General features: G+C 45.0%; 1 protein-coding gene across 3 annotated transcripts in view; it reads left to right on the plus strand.

Moving 5' to 3' along the window:
• STK24 (serine/threonine kinase 24) overlaps nucleotides 1–15,782 on the plus strand; it is a 116,435-nt gene that overhangs the window by 81,028 nt on the left and 19,625 nt on the right. For all 3 annotated transcript variants that reach the window (XM_087435905.1, XM_087435906.1, XM_087435907.1), the window contains exons 3-5: nucleotides 3,652–3,708; nucleotides 11,691–11,799; nucleotides 12,100–12,257. In XM_087435905.1, coding sequence (XP_087292031.1) covers nucleotides 3,652–3,708; nucleotides 11,691–11,799; nucleotides 12,100–12,257 — 324 coding nt within the window. The remainder of the gene's footprint in view (nucleotides 1–3,651; nucleotides 3,709–11,690; nucleotides 11,800–12,099; nucleotides 12,258–15,782) is intronic.

The following is a 15,782-nucleotide window of genomic DNA, read 5'->3' on the forward strand; positions in this document are numbered from 1 at the left end:
GAGCAAGTCTGAAATGTTCAACCCGGGCTACAAGATCAGCCTTTCTCTGTTGCTTTACTTGAGGTCACTGTCCGCCCGGGCCCCCTCCTCAAGCCCTCCCTCCATTAGGTCCTTGATGCCGCCCCTTTCCTGCCGTGCCACTTCACTCCTGCCAGCACTCCTGTGCTGGCTGACCTGCACTTCTCCCCTTGTCCCCTCCCTCTGCTTCGCCTCTGATCTCAGTGCCAGTTCATCATTCAGGTTCCTCTTAAAAGACACTTGGTTCTGACTCTAAGATCTGGCAGGTCCCTGCTGTACCCTCTCATGGCACCCACTCGTGACAGTTATAATTGATTGAACAATCATTAGAGGTGTGTCTGCTACTCTAGAAGGTGGGTACTCTCTCTGCTTATTGCTGCCTCCCGGTGCCTGGCCCCTGGGAGAGGCTGCTCTGTGGCCACTCAGCCTGGAATGAGTGGGGCTGGCTGCAGAGAGTGCAGGAGCTGGTGGAGTTGATGATTCCACGTCCAGAGGGCTTTCCCCACTTTCCATGCCAACTCGATGGCCGGAGTGAGTTGCACACCCAGTGAGGTTGAAATGCAAGTTCAGCTGAGAGGTGGCAGCCAGTGGAACCTTTCATGATACAATTTCCATTCCCTGATTAGTGGTGCTAATGGAACTGGGAACAAAGACACATTAGTCATGGGACCTTGGTAAGGTACTTAAAAAGTGGTGGCCTGAATAAAGGACCCACTGCTGTTTTCCTAAGTGCCCCCAAATCTGGTGGACCTTGTGTTTGGGTAGCGTTCGTACCCTAGCGTGTCTGGTACCAGGAACGAACTGGATAAAAGGAGAGGCAGGGCTGGTCTCTTACTCCATCTTCTCCAGGAGGGCGAAGCCTTTACAATGAAGTGGGGAGGGTTAGCCTTTCTTCTGGGGGCACCTAGTTTGCCAGTTGTTCTGCTGTAGCTTAAATGCCCCTGAGGTATTAGGAGCACACGAGAAAATGGGTCACTTGATGGCTGTTAGACTCCCTGAAAGGAGAGAGTAGCATGTTTAAAGGGTTATTTTGTTTCCTTGGTAGTTAATTACCTGCTGGGCTAACCCACAGGGATTTAGGAGCGTGAGCTTTGGAATGGCTGACAGCTGTGGTCACTTTGTGTCTGGCTGATTCAGGAAGCAGTGTGGTGAGTCTCTGAGTCACCCAAGATTGTCTCCCAGGGTGTCCTGTCGGCACCGCCAGCTGCAGAGGGGGCACGAAGTGGGGAGAAATCACCTACGGCTGAGAGCTTATCTCGCTGTTCGCAAACTGATGCTTAACACCCATAAGATAAAAGGGGTGGGGACTGGGTCAAACAGTGCCATAAAAAAGGGACCCGGAATAGAAATGTGAAGTTCTGAATTCCTTATAGAAAACAATTTAGATTTCCTATGTCATCCAAAATAGTGTTGGCCATTGCCTGGAATGGTTTATTTCTCGCTGTAAGACAGGATGCTTTAGGAATGCCTACAAGGAGCACACAGATGTTCTCCAGGAGCAAGTGTTATGGAAATCTGCCATTGGACATGCTTGTGAAGTAAGGGGAAGGTTGGAGAATACTCTTTCTGATAGGACGTTCTCTGGAAATCAGAACCAGGGGGTGACTGAGCCTATTCAAGGCAGGTGTCCGTGACTGGACTGATATTGAGTGAACAAAATGTTTATAAGGTGGATCCCAAGCACATCATTTAAGGCTTCTCTGCCTTTTCCAGTCTAGGCTGAAAATTGTCTTCATCGTATTAGTAGGGGCATTTAAAAGCTTGAGAAAGTGTTCTTTGTACAGTAAAACTTGGACTGTTTATTTAGGATGTCATAGAGTTGACTCCAGATGTCAGGATTTATTTTAAATTTTAAAAGGAGTTTATTTTACAAATGTAGTGCATGTATCAGTGCCTCCCTGAAGGGAGTCTACAGTGAACATAACTGGCCCTTCGTTGACAGCAGAACATCATGACCTTTCCTGAGCTTGGCCATACCGGGCACTCTCTCTGGGCACTTAGTTGGCTGGTGGTGGGAAACAGACAGGTAAATCTAAAACGAACATCAGACCAACAGGTGCTAAAGTGACAGTTTGCCCAGGGCATGGGGGAGGGAAGCAAGTGAGGTTTTCCTGACTGAGGAAACTGCTGAGAAGGCAACAAGGCCTGAGAAACTGCGTCATGTTCCAGAAGACAATGCTCAGTCAGAGTCAGCGTTGCTAGAACCACAGTGCGCATGGGGGCCTGGAGGAGGGGTCTTCCTTGGGGATATTCTGAAGAGGGAGGGCTTGGTTCTATCTGAAATGTACCAGGGAGCCTTGGAAAGGTTTTGTTTCCTTATCTTTTCTCTTTTGATGTTTACGAAAGCTAAAATAAAATATTCAGGTAGCAATGAAGCATGTTGATGTAAGTACACCCAGGAACCTAGCTCCCAGGTAGTGGACCAGAACACCACTGGGGCTGTGATGGGTTATCCGCCAGCCATATCACTGAGGGGTTATCCACCACCAATATCACTGAGGTGTTATCCACCACCAATATCACTGAGGGGTTATCCATCACCAATATCACTGAGGGGTTATCCACCACCAATATCACTGATGAGTTACTCACCACTGATACTGTGATGGGTTATCCACATCGCTAGCTGTTGTTCTTGCTTGCTGGCTGTGGGTCAGGCATTTGGCTAGGCGCTCAGTCAGAAGCTTAGGGAGGAATTAACTTCCCGAATCCCTCAGGTTGTAAGGAGTGGCGAGGATCGCAGCCCTGGTCTGGCTCATCCCCAAGCCCGTGTGCTCCTGACCACCACACAGACACCCCCTCGCGGAGAGCGGTGCCACTATTTGCTTGCTTGCATGTTGGTTTTCAAGGGAGTATACTTTGGGATTTGTGTTTAAAAAGAACTCTGGAAGTCATGGGGGCTGAGTGGCTCAAGAGAGACAAAGGGAAAAGACACAGAGTTGATGCTGGTGAGTCAGGGGCTGAGAGGACACAGATGCAAGGCTTAGGCTGGGGCCTGCTTTCCTGGAAAGTTCTCAGAAGAGAGTCTGGTAGCCTTTGGGGGGTCTGAAATTGGCTGCCTTTCTACGAAACAAGAGAGTGAATGAAAGGCTGCACTAGCTGTCCCACCCCGGGAGCATCGCCTTCCCTCTGCTCACAGGGACTGAGGGTCAGACCCTGTATGGCTCAGAGCTGCTCAGAGCTGCAGGCCCGAGGGAGCGAAGTGATCTGTTCCCACTGCTGTGTGCTCCCGGCGCCTCCTGGCTGACACCCAGGGTGGATGTGTGTGACTGCTGCTGGCCTTAACTGGCTTTGGGGACTGGTTCTCAAACCCTACTGTGCCTGAGTATCACTGACTGAGGTTGTTTAAAAATGGAAACCTCCTGGTCCCCCTTCGGAGATCCTGGTTCAGTAGGTCTGGAACACGCTGCCTAGAAGAGTCGGATGCAGGGGCCCTGGGCAGACTGTGAAAGCCCCCCTCCGACCGTGTGCAGGTTTGCCTACACAGTACTCGCTTGGACGCACTTTTCTTGCTGTTATGTATTTATATTTTTTCTAGTTCCAAAATAACAGTGAAAAATACCCTTAGATTATTTAAAATAATTTTCTCTGGTTTTATTTTTTTTAAATAATTTTCCTTTTTTGTTTTTGTAGGATACTAAATTGTGGATAATAATGGAATATCTTGGTGGAGGCTCTGCACTAGATCTAGTAAGTATTATGTCCGATGCCTAATACACATCCAAGCTTTTCTCTGTAAATCTTGGTTGTAAAGAAAATTCTGGTTTTATCCATTTCTGTTTCCCTCTTAAGTTGCATGAAAAAGGGACTAAACTATTCCTTATATGTATTTCTGCTTCTGATATATTACTGAAAATATAGGTCTACTTTTGAAACCAGTTTTGTTGTTTCATGGGAAACCAGTGAATTCATTCATAGAAGCCACGAAGGACTTAGCCTGTCATTGTCTTACTTAAGAACAGTTTGGTGGCTGTTTTCCAAACTAGGGGTAACTTTTGTGGAGCTGATATCCCATCATTGTTTCATATTTCGGATAGTAACTTACTTCCAAAATATGCATGTAACATTTTCATTTATAATTAATTAGAATTTTTCGTTTTCTTAAACAACAGAAATTTGTTTTTCACAGTTCTGGAGGCTGGGGAGTCTGGGATCAGGGTACCCGCGTGTTCAGGTTCTGGTGAGAGCCCTCTTCCTGCTTTGCAGATGGCCTTCTTCTTGCTGCGTCCTCACGTGGCAGAGAGTCATTAGAATTTTTAAAAATTAAAATTTGATTTCAAGAGTAAGAGATAGGCAGGGTGTGATGATTGCAGTGCGGTGTCACATGTCAGAGCAGTGGTCAGGCCAAGCAGGAGTGCACACTTCATTTCCTGGGTGCACGTGCAGAGGACTTCCACCCGTCGCTGTGCAGTTTATGGTGGGGCTGGACTGGCACCAGGACCATGTCTCCCACCTGGCCTCCACCTCCTGTGCCGTTAGTGTGCGCCAGCCCGCACACAAGATGGTGGAAGCTAGGTATAGAATGACCTCCAAGTCACAGTCTGCGACTCGCTTCTCGTGGTAAAATGTGGTTACGTGTTGGCCTCTGACAAGAAGCTCAGAAGTAACTGGCGAATCATAAGTGTTGCTTAAGTTGTCCTTGACACTTGGTGTACGCAAAACAAATTTTTTAAAAAACTCACACAGTTGTTTAGCACTTGCCATCTCGTCCCCACTGTGGTCATGCAGTGAAATCAGTGTCATCAGCACTCATTTCCTACCTGTCCTGTAAAACTGAGCTTTTGGGTGAGTGGTGATTTCCAAGACAGGTCTAATCTATCATTTTAACGTTAGAGGGTGGGTCCTGCTGAGAGGAAGTGTCAGGATGATGGGTCTGCAGTTTCCACTGCTCTCATGAGAGCTGAAAGAAGCCCCTGTATTTTAGAGGTTATTGTCTACACAGACTTTATTCACTAAGAAAAGAAATACCCTTTAATTAAAAGGAAATTTCTTTCTCACAGTAATAGTAGTAATTGGTAGTTTTTAGGAAGGTAAAGCTCTAAAACTATATGTATCTCTAAGGCTTATGTACTCAATTTTAAAAAAATCACATAATGTTATAAACCATAAAAGCAATTGGTTAAAATGGTGTTCAAAAGGAAATTTAAAGAAAAAAATTTAATATGGTGTAAATAATTACATTAAAATGGGAAAAGCAACAAAACAGCTGGATAAATTTTATGACTTGCTTTGCTTGTTTTCCATAAATATACACATTACACAAAGAGCTTTTCATTTTTTTCCTCTTTTGGGAAATACTACAGGACTGTAGAAAATTATCTCATTTTGTGTAATTAGATTTACTATTATCTTAAGTGAATTTCATTTGTGGAGTATGTAAAGTTGTTTGCAGGGACTCTTTTTACCGACATTGAGTCCTTCAGAGCAGTAATTCTAGTCTCCAAATGCTTTAGTTTATTCATTCTTAATGCCACGGTAATTTAATTTATTTAGTGGTAACTTTCTTTGGAGCTTTGAATTGCAGTCTGTGAAATTTTAGACATTTACAGTGGGAAGGAAGTATAGAACTCTCCATTTATTTAAAAAAATCTCGTTTAGTGTGAGTCCCAGCAAACTGCCATCCACCTTCCAGATCAGGGGCCCTGGTGACAAGAACCACATCTCTTTGTGGATGTCCCTAATCATCTCATTTTAATTGACAAAAGAGCAGAGACACTCAGAGGTTAGGTGTCCCAGCTAGCAAGTACTGTACCTCATTGTGACCAGCTGCAAAGCCTGTGCTTTCTCTGACTCCACACCATCCTTCCGCTCCCTCTGACTTTGTCTTCACTCTCTCTCTGTCTCTTATCTCCTTTTTGTTGGCCTGCCCCCAACCCTCGAAGAAGAAGACACACTTTAATAATGGGATATAAGAATTATTTTTTTGGATGTTGAAAACTATTAGGATTATTTTGAGAGGGTCTATTATATGTTTATAAAAGATTTTAAAAACCAGAATATTGTCGTGTATCAAAATGGGAATCCATGATACCATGTGACTGAATATATGGATTTGGGGCACTTTTTTGAAACATTCTGCTTTGCAAGTGCTAGTATTCAGCTAGTGCTGAATATGTGGATGAATATGGATGAATATATGATGCCGTGTAGCTGAATATATGGATTTGGGGCATTTCTTTGAAACATTCTGCTTTTCATGTGCTAGTGTGTACCTGAATATATGGATGAATATATGATACCATGTAGCTGAAAATATGGATTTGGGGCATTTCTTTGAAACATTCTGCTTTTTAAGTGCTAGTATGTTAATATGTGACTTTGGAGGAGCCCCATATGTGAAGGCCCATGGAGGGAAAGATGACGAGTTGTGTCTTGTTCAAGGAGAGGGCTCTGCTGTTGCCCAGAGCATGAAGGTTTCACCCCTCTTTCTTCATTTTCTTCTTTCTAGATTCATCTTTTCTCTTCATGCACTCAGTAATTGTCTTAGCTTGGGTTGCCTATAACAAATTACCATCGACGGGGTGGCTTAAACAACAAACATTTATGTCTTATTGTTCTGGAGGCTGGGAAGTCCAAGATCAAGAGTCTGGCAGATCTGGTGTCTGGTGAGGGCCTGCTGCCTGGCTTGTACGTGGCGTCTTGTATCCTCGCATGACGGAGAGCAGAGAGGCAGGGCAAGCTGTCTGGCCTTTTCTAGCAAGGGCGCTAGTCTCGTTCGTGAAGGTTCCACCCTCATGACCTAATCACCTCCTAAAGACTCTACCTCCTAAAACCATCACATTGGGTGTTTGGATTTTAACATAGGAATTTTGGGTGGGGGGGGGGGGATACAAACATTCAGTCTATAACAGTAATGAAAATTGTCTAAGTTTTCAGTCTACTCAGAGATACACAGCTATCTGTCTGTAGCCCCTCCCGGTTCTTGGCCATAAGCATATGGGTTTTATATAGTTTGAATTATGGTGTACATATTATTTTGCCTTTTTCACTCTGCATTGTGGTTATCATGTCTTTTCACGTAGGCTGTGAGACATTAGTTTCAATTCCTTGAATTGAATCTTAATGACACCTTTGCCTGGGACAGGAAGATGGCCACCCTACTTCACTCAAGATTGCCTTTTAAGCCTGTCTGACAGTTAAATTTTTTTGGCTTTCTTTTAATTCTGGAATTGAGCTTCCAGTTGGAGGCAGTTCTAGGTTGGGGTGTGGGACAGAGAGAGAATTCCTGGATGTTCGTTTGTGGGAAGTGGTGGGATGTCTTGGATGTAGGTAGGTAATTGTCTGGGTGTCACAGTCCTTTCTTATGTCCACACCACTGAGCCCTCCTGAGGTGCCAGCAACGTCAACTGTCAGAGCTGGAGAGAACTGAAAATCTGAGTCTCTCTTCCCACTTGACACATTCAGAGATGGCCCTAGAGAGGGAAGTGACTGTGCCGAGGGGTAAAGATGGTTCGCCTCAAGACCGGGTCAGGAATCCTAGTCTCTTTCTACCACAACATGGTCTGTAAATAAATCTTGGTGCCCACAGAACAGACAAAATGAAGGACACAGCGGAAGGGCTTTATTACTTCAAGTTTGGAATTAACCCAGATCTGCTTTTTGTAAATTACTGAGACACTGTCCCGTGGATGGACCTCCCAGTTCTGTTGTCTGGTCGTGGCCATCTCTGTAGCTGGCAGAAGATAAACTGATGCTGTTGGAGGTTGTGTGTCCTTTGGAGCCCTCTCTTCTTTCCTGGTGATGCATTCTTTTTGACTTTTAAAAAATGCAGTTAATACTTTTACCTGCTATTTGAGCGTAAAATATGGGGTCTAGTGTGAAGCATAGACACAACATAGCTTAGTTATTAAGAGCCACGAACACTAGAGAGAAATAGGCATATATTTATTTTGAATGCACACATCTGAGTGTGTTCAATCTGTTGTTGGGTTTTTTTAATTTAAAGAAAATTAAATAATAAATTGAAATTACGTGTTTGCAGGATCCCCAAGGCCACTCTGAGGAAATGCAGTTTGAAAACCACTTGTGTAAATAATTTCTCAAGTTCCTTCTGCTTCTAGGGTCCCATGACTTACAAGTGTAATAGGTATCACACAGTTCAAGACTTTATGACTTAAAATGTGATAGATTTTGGGTGAATTCATTTTTCATTCAGAAAATATTTGCTGTGTGCGTACTACATCTCAGGCACTGTTCTGGCTGTTGGGAGTTATGCAGTGAATGAGGCAGAAGAAAACCCCCACTCTTATGGAGCTGTAGTCTAGTGAGGGAGGACTGGCAGTTATATCGTATGTGGGAAAATGCTACAAGGAAAACAAAGCAGAATGAGGTGAAGAGGGAGAATTGGAATGAGGATTAGCAACAGGAGGCCTGAGTCTAAAAGATTTTTAGCTGATTAAAAGATCAATCAGCATTGCAGGAGAATCTAAGGGACAACCTTGGAATCTAATTAAGAAGGAGCTATGCTACATAAATTGGTCACTCAATTAGGCAGAGATGTTTGACAGACTTAAAAATGAGTATGCAACATGGTTTTAAAAAAGTGAGATGGCATATTCATTAACATTTAAGCTAAACTGCTATTGTAGTGGCCCCCAAACAGTGTGTCACACAAGATAGAAATTTATTTCTCTGCCACGTGTAAGGTCAGTAGGCTTTGGTCCACATAGCATCAGGGCCCTGCGCTGGTGGGTGGCTCTACCATCTGTAGCCCATGGCTTCCTGTGTTCTTCACTCCTTGTCCTCTCCAGCTGCCAGTGTTTCAAAGCCAAGACCAGGAAGAGGCATGGCTCACATTCCATTGACTTAGTCACGTGGCCAGACTTGCTGCTGCGGAGGCTGTCTAATGTGGTCTCTAGTTGGGTGACCATGTGCCTGGCTGATAGTCTCTATTACAGAGGAAAAGGCGAGAACAGACTTGGGGGAGAGGGAGTTAGAAGTCACCCAGAGATGAGATGTAATCCACATTTTTTCCTGGAAGTCTTTCTTTTATAAAGATTGTTTGAAGATCCCACAGTCTTCTTAATGATAGAGACCACCATGTTTATACTGCTTAGAAGTGGTAATGGAGGAGAATGCTAATATATAATTCTGAGAATTTAGCTCAGCCTGGTCTTACCCGCTAGTGGTGTGGAGAACAACTGAATACATTTTATAGTGAATTGTGACACCATGAAGGATCTCCCACCCTGTAAATAGAGTATTCATCTTTCTCCCCTTCCCCTACCATCCCCACATGGCATATAGACCATTGGTGGGTGGTGTGTGGGCCAGATTTAAAAGAGCATAACCAGGGGCCGGCCTTGTGGCGTAGCGGCCAAGTGCGCGCTCTCTGCTGCTGGCGGCCCGGGTTCGGATCCCGGGCGTGCACTGATGCACCGCTTGTCAGGCCATGCTGTGGCAGCGTCCCATATAAAGTAAAGGAAGATGGGTGCGGATGTTAGCTCAGGGCCAGTCTTCCTCAGCAAAAAGAGGAGGATTGGCATGGATGTTAGCTCAGGGCTGATCTTCCTCTCTCTCTCTCACACACACACACACACACACACACACGCACACACGCACAAAACCAGCATAACCATACATACATTTCAGAGAGCCAGCTCTTAAATGATCCAGGGGAACATTTTTCAATTAGTTTTCCTCAGCTCTTATCTCCCCTTGGTGATAACACCAGGCTGCTCTGCTGTTTCTTTCCAGAGCCTTGATAATAGAGGGGAGGAGGTGGTTAAGCCCAAGTCTAGCCGAATGTTACTGATTGTCTGCTTGGGTAAAACCTGCTGGAGGAGGAAATGGAACCTCCACTCTGTGAGAGGATTTTGAACGACTGGATTAATTATCCTTCTGTGTTCTGGTGTTGTGAATAAGAGCAAATACGCCAGCGTCTTGACCCCTCCCCGTTTTCCCCAGGTTATGAGAAAAGTGCATTTTCCTCATTTTGAGCATTAAAATTTCTACATTCTATGAACACTCAAAAATAGGTGTGGAGAAGGCAGACAAGGCGAGGTTTCTGGGTTGTGTTCTTTGGAACAGTAGTTTTGATGTGTGTTTCTTGAAAATAAGACTTTTGGTCAGATAACTGGGAAAGATTAGCTTCTGGGGAACAAAGTGTGCAACATGCTGCCTTAGTCTGAGGCAATTTTGGGGCAAAATCTTAATTAGAATTTGGGGTCCTTCCTGGCAGGCTAGTTGACGGGAGCAGTGTGACTTTCTCTGAGCATATGTGGTAAAACTGCAAGTGAGCGGCCCACTCTCTCACAGGTGTGTTCTGAATGTGAGAAAGCAGCTTGATCCTGGACGGGCCCTGCTGCCAGACCAGCAGAGTCCCAGTGAGGCAGCGCTAGGAGAGGCAGCCCCCAACTTTGAGAATGAGAATCCCCCGGCCTGGACTTTGTGGGTTTCTGTGTAGACCAGGTTGGCCTGTGATCCGAGGCGGCACAGCTCGCTAAGTTGAACCAGAAAGTTGGAATGAAGCTAGAAGGGGTGTCTCAGTTGCCCCCACCTTAGGCCCCATAAACACTTGTTCTGTTGCCATCATCTGGGCAAAGGCCCTGAGACATAAGTAGGACTGTCTGTCCAAGAAAATGTACGCACATCAGTCAGAACTCTGCCTTAGAAGGAGTAGCCTGGTTTTCATTCCCTTTGGTTTAAAGCACATCTGTTTTTTGAAAACTTACTCAGTGAAGGTCACGGGGTTGTGTCTTCCTGTTGACTAAAGTGTTTGAATTTGGGTTATTATGGCATTCACCATCAAGTCTGAAAATGTAATATCGAGGATCATCATTCAGATGAAAAATTAATTTATATTATTAGAATTCTGCCCCTCTTTCAGATGGTTCCATTTTTAGCCCTTTACGGAGTTTAGGTTGTTTTGCTGAAGTAACTTATGTAATTATTAGTTATGGTTGAGTTCCCTGCTCTGCAAGTGATGGTGGAATCACTTTCCAATTTGAACTGAGCTCTAGAACCTAATTTTTTCCTTTTAAAATGGGGATATTTGTGCTTGACATTTCTTCCTTACATCTCTGTACAATTATGAATAACAAGCAGTCAATGTGAATTCCTTTGAGTTTCTCACAATATAAGTTTTCAGAGGCTGTTATTACCTCATTTGGAATAACATAAATATTGAATAACAAAATGTCTCAAATCATTAGGATTTGAGCTCTTTCAGCTCTCTTCCCTCAAGTTTTAAAATTCAGATTTAAAAAATTCTGGGGCAGGGGTAGCCTCAGAATGTGGCTGGCTCCCAGGCCTCTTTCTGACCGCTTGTGTTTTGCTAACCATTACATATGTTCGGACAGAGCCAAGCTGCTGTGTGTCCTACCTAGCAAGGGCCGTGAGTTTCTGGACTTTGCTTTCTGGGCTAAAAACCCTCAGCTCAGCTTGCAGGCACGGCAGGGCTGACCCCGGGCTTTCTCATTGGCTCTACTTTGATTCTTTTAGCCAGCCTTGCTTCATTCAGCGAAGTCATTTTCTCTGGTTCTTTGTTTTTTGTTTTTTTTTTAGGGCCCTTTATATAGGTTTTAATTGTTTGGGAAAAATGTCTCTTTTGGAGTGAAGATTTTAGATTTTAATTATCCTTGTCTGTTTAACACAGGGATTGACTGTTTTATCATCTCAAACTTCTTCTGAGATAATCATTTAAATAACTTTAATAATTTTTTTCTTATTAGTTAGAACCTGGCCCTTTAGATGAAACTCAGATTGCTACTATATTAAGAGAAATACTGAAAGGACTTGATTATTTGCATTCAGAGAAGAAAATTCATAGAGATATTAAAGGTAAGAAAACATCTTGTGTTTATTCCTTTGGAATACCCCAGGCGGGTAGGAATGAGCTGTCGAGGTAGACTCTGCTTCTCTTCTCAAGGAGCTTGTCCTGCACGTAGTTGTAGAGCACCTTCAACGTGCCTGGGAGTGGGTTGGCTTTTGAGAGGAGTTTAACCAGAAGCATCCCCTTGGTGCCTGTTCTTGTTGAGCACGTGATGTCTCTGGGGAGAGAATGCACACATTCCCAAAATGGTAATGGATCGAACAGTACAGCAAATAATGTCAGGAGGCATCTTTGGTTTTATTTTGCAGCTGCCAACGTTTTGCTCTCAGAACATGGAGAGGTGAAACTGGCCGATTTTGGAGTGGCGGGCCAGCTGACAGATACCCAGATAAAGAGAAACACCTTCGTGGGCACCCCTTTCTGGATGGCCCCCGAAGTCATTAAACAGTCCGCCTACGACTCGAAGGTGAGGCCGATGCTTTATGTTCGCGGGTCCGGAGAGTTACCCCTTTTACTTGAACCTAATAGCTTTTCCAGTTGGAGTGAAGCGGGTACCCTGAAGTGTAGGTCATAAGGGTAGTTCTTGGACCTTGTTTGAAAACAGGTTTCTTCTCTGTCTCGTGCCACATCGTTAATGCCCTTTATTTGTCTAGTCCACAGTTAGTGAGGTTTTGAGCTTCAACAGTGTCTGTAGGATGGTGGGGAACACTGAGCAGGAGCATGTTTTGAAGGTGAGTGTGGAGGAGCAGAGGACCACGCTGGCGAGAGTGGGTTCAGCTCGGCCCTGTTGAGACATCCGGGTGGAGGAGTGCAGTGGAGGCACGTGGGGAGGTGGGTCTGCAGAGGTACCGGGAACTTGTCTGGGTACAGGTGGTGGTTGAAGCCTGAGAGGAGCGGATGAGGGAAGAGGGCCTTGGGCAGAACTCGGAACCACATTTAAGGGACAAGTACAGAAAGAGGATCCCACAAGAGAAACGCGTGTCCACACAGATAGTACGACCAGAATCTGGAAAGAATAATGCTTGTAGTGATCACACAGACTCTTTGTCATTATTTTTAGTTCTCAGGATTGTCACCCTCAGGCTCCTTACCAACATGAGGCAAAATTGTAATTCCTTCTTTCCAGCCTTTTTTACCTGTCATATGTTCTACTCTCCCAATTTTTCCTGTATGCTTTTTCTCCTGTTGCCCTTCAAGTTTCTTGAACTTTTTAGTATAGACGAAAAAACCTAGGGACCCTGCCTCCTGGATCTCTGATTTAACTCCCATCTTTCACAACCCCCCACTTCTCAGTAGGTGCATGCAGTAAAATCTCCACATGGTCACAGAGGATTGGCTCTTCTGAACCAGTATTTCTAGGCAAACAAATATTTAACTCAGATACATCTACGTGATATATTGTTTCTTTTCTTTAAGTGGAAATCTCACTATGCAGTAGACTTCCTGCTTTGTTAAACCAGCACAGGAGCACAGAGTAACTTTTCCTCAGGGCCTCAGGTCCCCCCTGCGAGTGGTTGTTGAGTTCAAGCTGCAGGTGTACCTGATTCAGCACAGCAGAGGTGGGCCTGGCTGTCTCACTGTTGGGTTGTATGGTGGCCAGGACTTCATGGGCATCCCAATGGCCTTGGTAGCCTGTGGCCACTAAGTGACCATTAGGTTTTCAAGGCCCAGGATAGCAGAGCTGTCTAGTCTTGGGCATGTTTTGTTGCTGTAAGTGGTCTGCGCTGTGTCGTGGATGACCCCCTATAGCTACTTGATGACCCCCAAAGCTGCTTCGGATCTCTGCAGCCACTCCGGCTATTGGCCCTTTTGCTAGGGTCATGTCATTTTAGGACTTGACAGGAACTTATGTGTTCAGTCCATTCTCTTTATTTTAAGCTGAGGCCCATTTATGAAAGATCATAGGTAGATTTTGGTTGGGCTGTGCCTAGAATCCAGGTTTCTTAACTCATCGGATTATACCATGCTGATTATTCTCCTCTTTTTTTCTAGTAAATTAGCTGATCAACCACGGCACATGTGACTCGGGATTCAGTTCCTACATTTGAGTATCACTCACCACTGCTCACTTCACCCTCTTTCTTCGAGAATTGTCCTGCTGCCCAAGGTCTTTCCCCTCCCTCTTCTTCTGTAGTGCAGGGCTTCTCTGGGGGAAGGCGGCCTCTGAGCAGGAGAGATTGTACTGCATTGTAAAGCGTTGCCCTTTTTTCCTGGCATTCTTGTCAAGATGAAAGTGCTCTCCTCTGATCAGGAGATGTCGTACAACATGTTCTTTTTCGGTAGATTAAAAGATGCTGCCTCAGACTCACAGGGAACGCACACTTGGTTGGGGAGCTTGAGGAAATGTGTCACATTTCTTGCTAGCCTTTAACTGCTTTTCCTTTTACTATAGCTTGTGTCAGGAGCTAATTCTTCCATTTGCTTGAATCATACCCAACACAGCTCTTAACTGGAAATCATGTGTGAAAGAAAATGTTTATCTGAAATTTGCTTCCCAGGTTTGTTGACCCAGAGGGTGTGGAAAGTGCAGATAAGGCTAATGTTAGTGTCTGAGTCTTGAGGCTTATAAGAAGTGGGGTTCCAGAGGCTGGGGCCTTAGAGATGATCACACACACACACACACACACACCCACCCACCCCATTTGTTGTGACGCTGGGCTAACAGCTCTTGTCATGAGCAATACCTAACAGAGGGCCTTTTTGTTTCTTTTGTGAGGAAACCAGCCCTGTGCTAACATCTGCCAATCCTCCTCTTTTTCTGCTGAGGAAGACTGGCCCTGGGCTAACATCCGTGCCCATCTTCCTCCACTTTATGTGGGACGCCGCAACAGCGTGGCTTCCCAAGCAGTGTGTTGGTGTGCGCCCGGGATCTGAACCGGGGAACCCCGGGCCGCCACAGCGGAGCGCACGCACTTAACTGCTTGCGCCACTGGGCCGGCCCCCCAGAGGCTGTTTTTCTGAGGTTGCTTTGTGGATGTCCTTCCAGTGGCTGCGTCACCTCTCAGAGGCTTGCCTGACAGGGCAGTTTATGTTCTTCGAGGGACATTGTAGCTCTTGTGGCCACTCTGGTCTCCTGAGACAAACTTATTTTGCTTCTTTCCAGTTGCCCCTTCCATTCTTCCTTGCACGTACTTTTGGGCATTTCCACTAGTGTCTGCATTACAGGTCAGGAGCTTACAGCCCTGGGGTAGCAGAGTCTGTGACCATCGTTAGGACAGCAGGCTCCCACCAGTTTCATGTTTGGGTACACACTGATTCTCAGAGGAAGGTCAGGTTGTGAAAAGGAATGGAATGCAAGGAATGCACCTGCCTCACGAGCATCTTCATCTCCCTGAACTAAAGGGAATATAAGCCTAATTTTATATATACATCCAGAATCCTGTCTAACACAATAACCTCAGTATCTTTGACCCCTTGTTGTCTGTCGAGGCTGCTTAGGTGTTCTGAATGTGTTTGCCCATACAGGGGTGCTTATGTCAATCTCAGTTCTTAATCTAAGCACAATATTACTAAATGGTGATTGCCTGTATGCCTTAAGAACCTTCATCATCATCATCATCATCATCATCATCATCATCATCATCATCCATCATCATCATCGTCGTCGTCATTATTATTTAGGGTAGCTTGGTTTGTAAGAGGTCCCCAAACTTTGGAGATGGTGCCAAGGGAGATAACTCTGCTCCCCCACAGAGAAGCCTTTACTTTCAATCCTAGACTAGGATCTTGGGCTAAAGAACTTAAATCTTTTTTTCCCTTTCTTTGTACGGTTATTATGATGGTGTGTCAGTAAATGGACTGGACTTGGGTAAAGACAGTGTCCCTGCTTCACGTCCCTTTCTCTGTATTCATTCATTCAGTCTTTACTGTAGTTGTGTCCAGTGCTGTGCTAAATAATTTACATTTTCCACTAGTAATTGCGCTCCTGGGTGTCAGGTGCTCTAATGGGACAAGGAGTGCAGGGGAGCTGAGTGAGGAATGTTCAAGCGAG

This window comes from Ceratotherium simum, chromosome 10 (genome assembly GCF_057802395.1).
Source record: "Ceratotherium simum simum isolate JZ-2026a chromosome 10, ASM5780239v1, whole genome shotgun sequence".
Taxonomy (NCBI): Eukaryota; Metazoa; Chordata; class Mammalia; order Perissodactyla; family Rhinocerotidae; genus Ceratotherium; species Ceratotherium simum.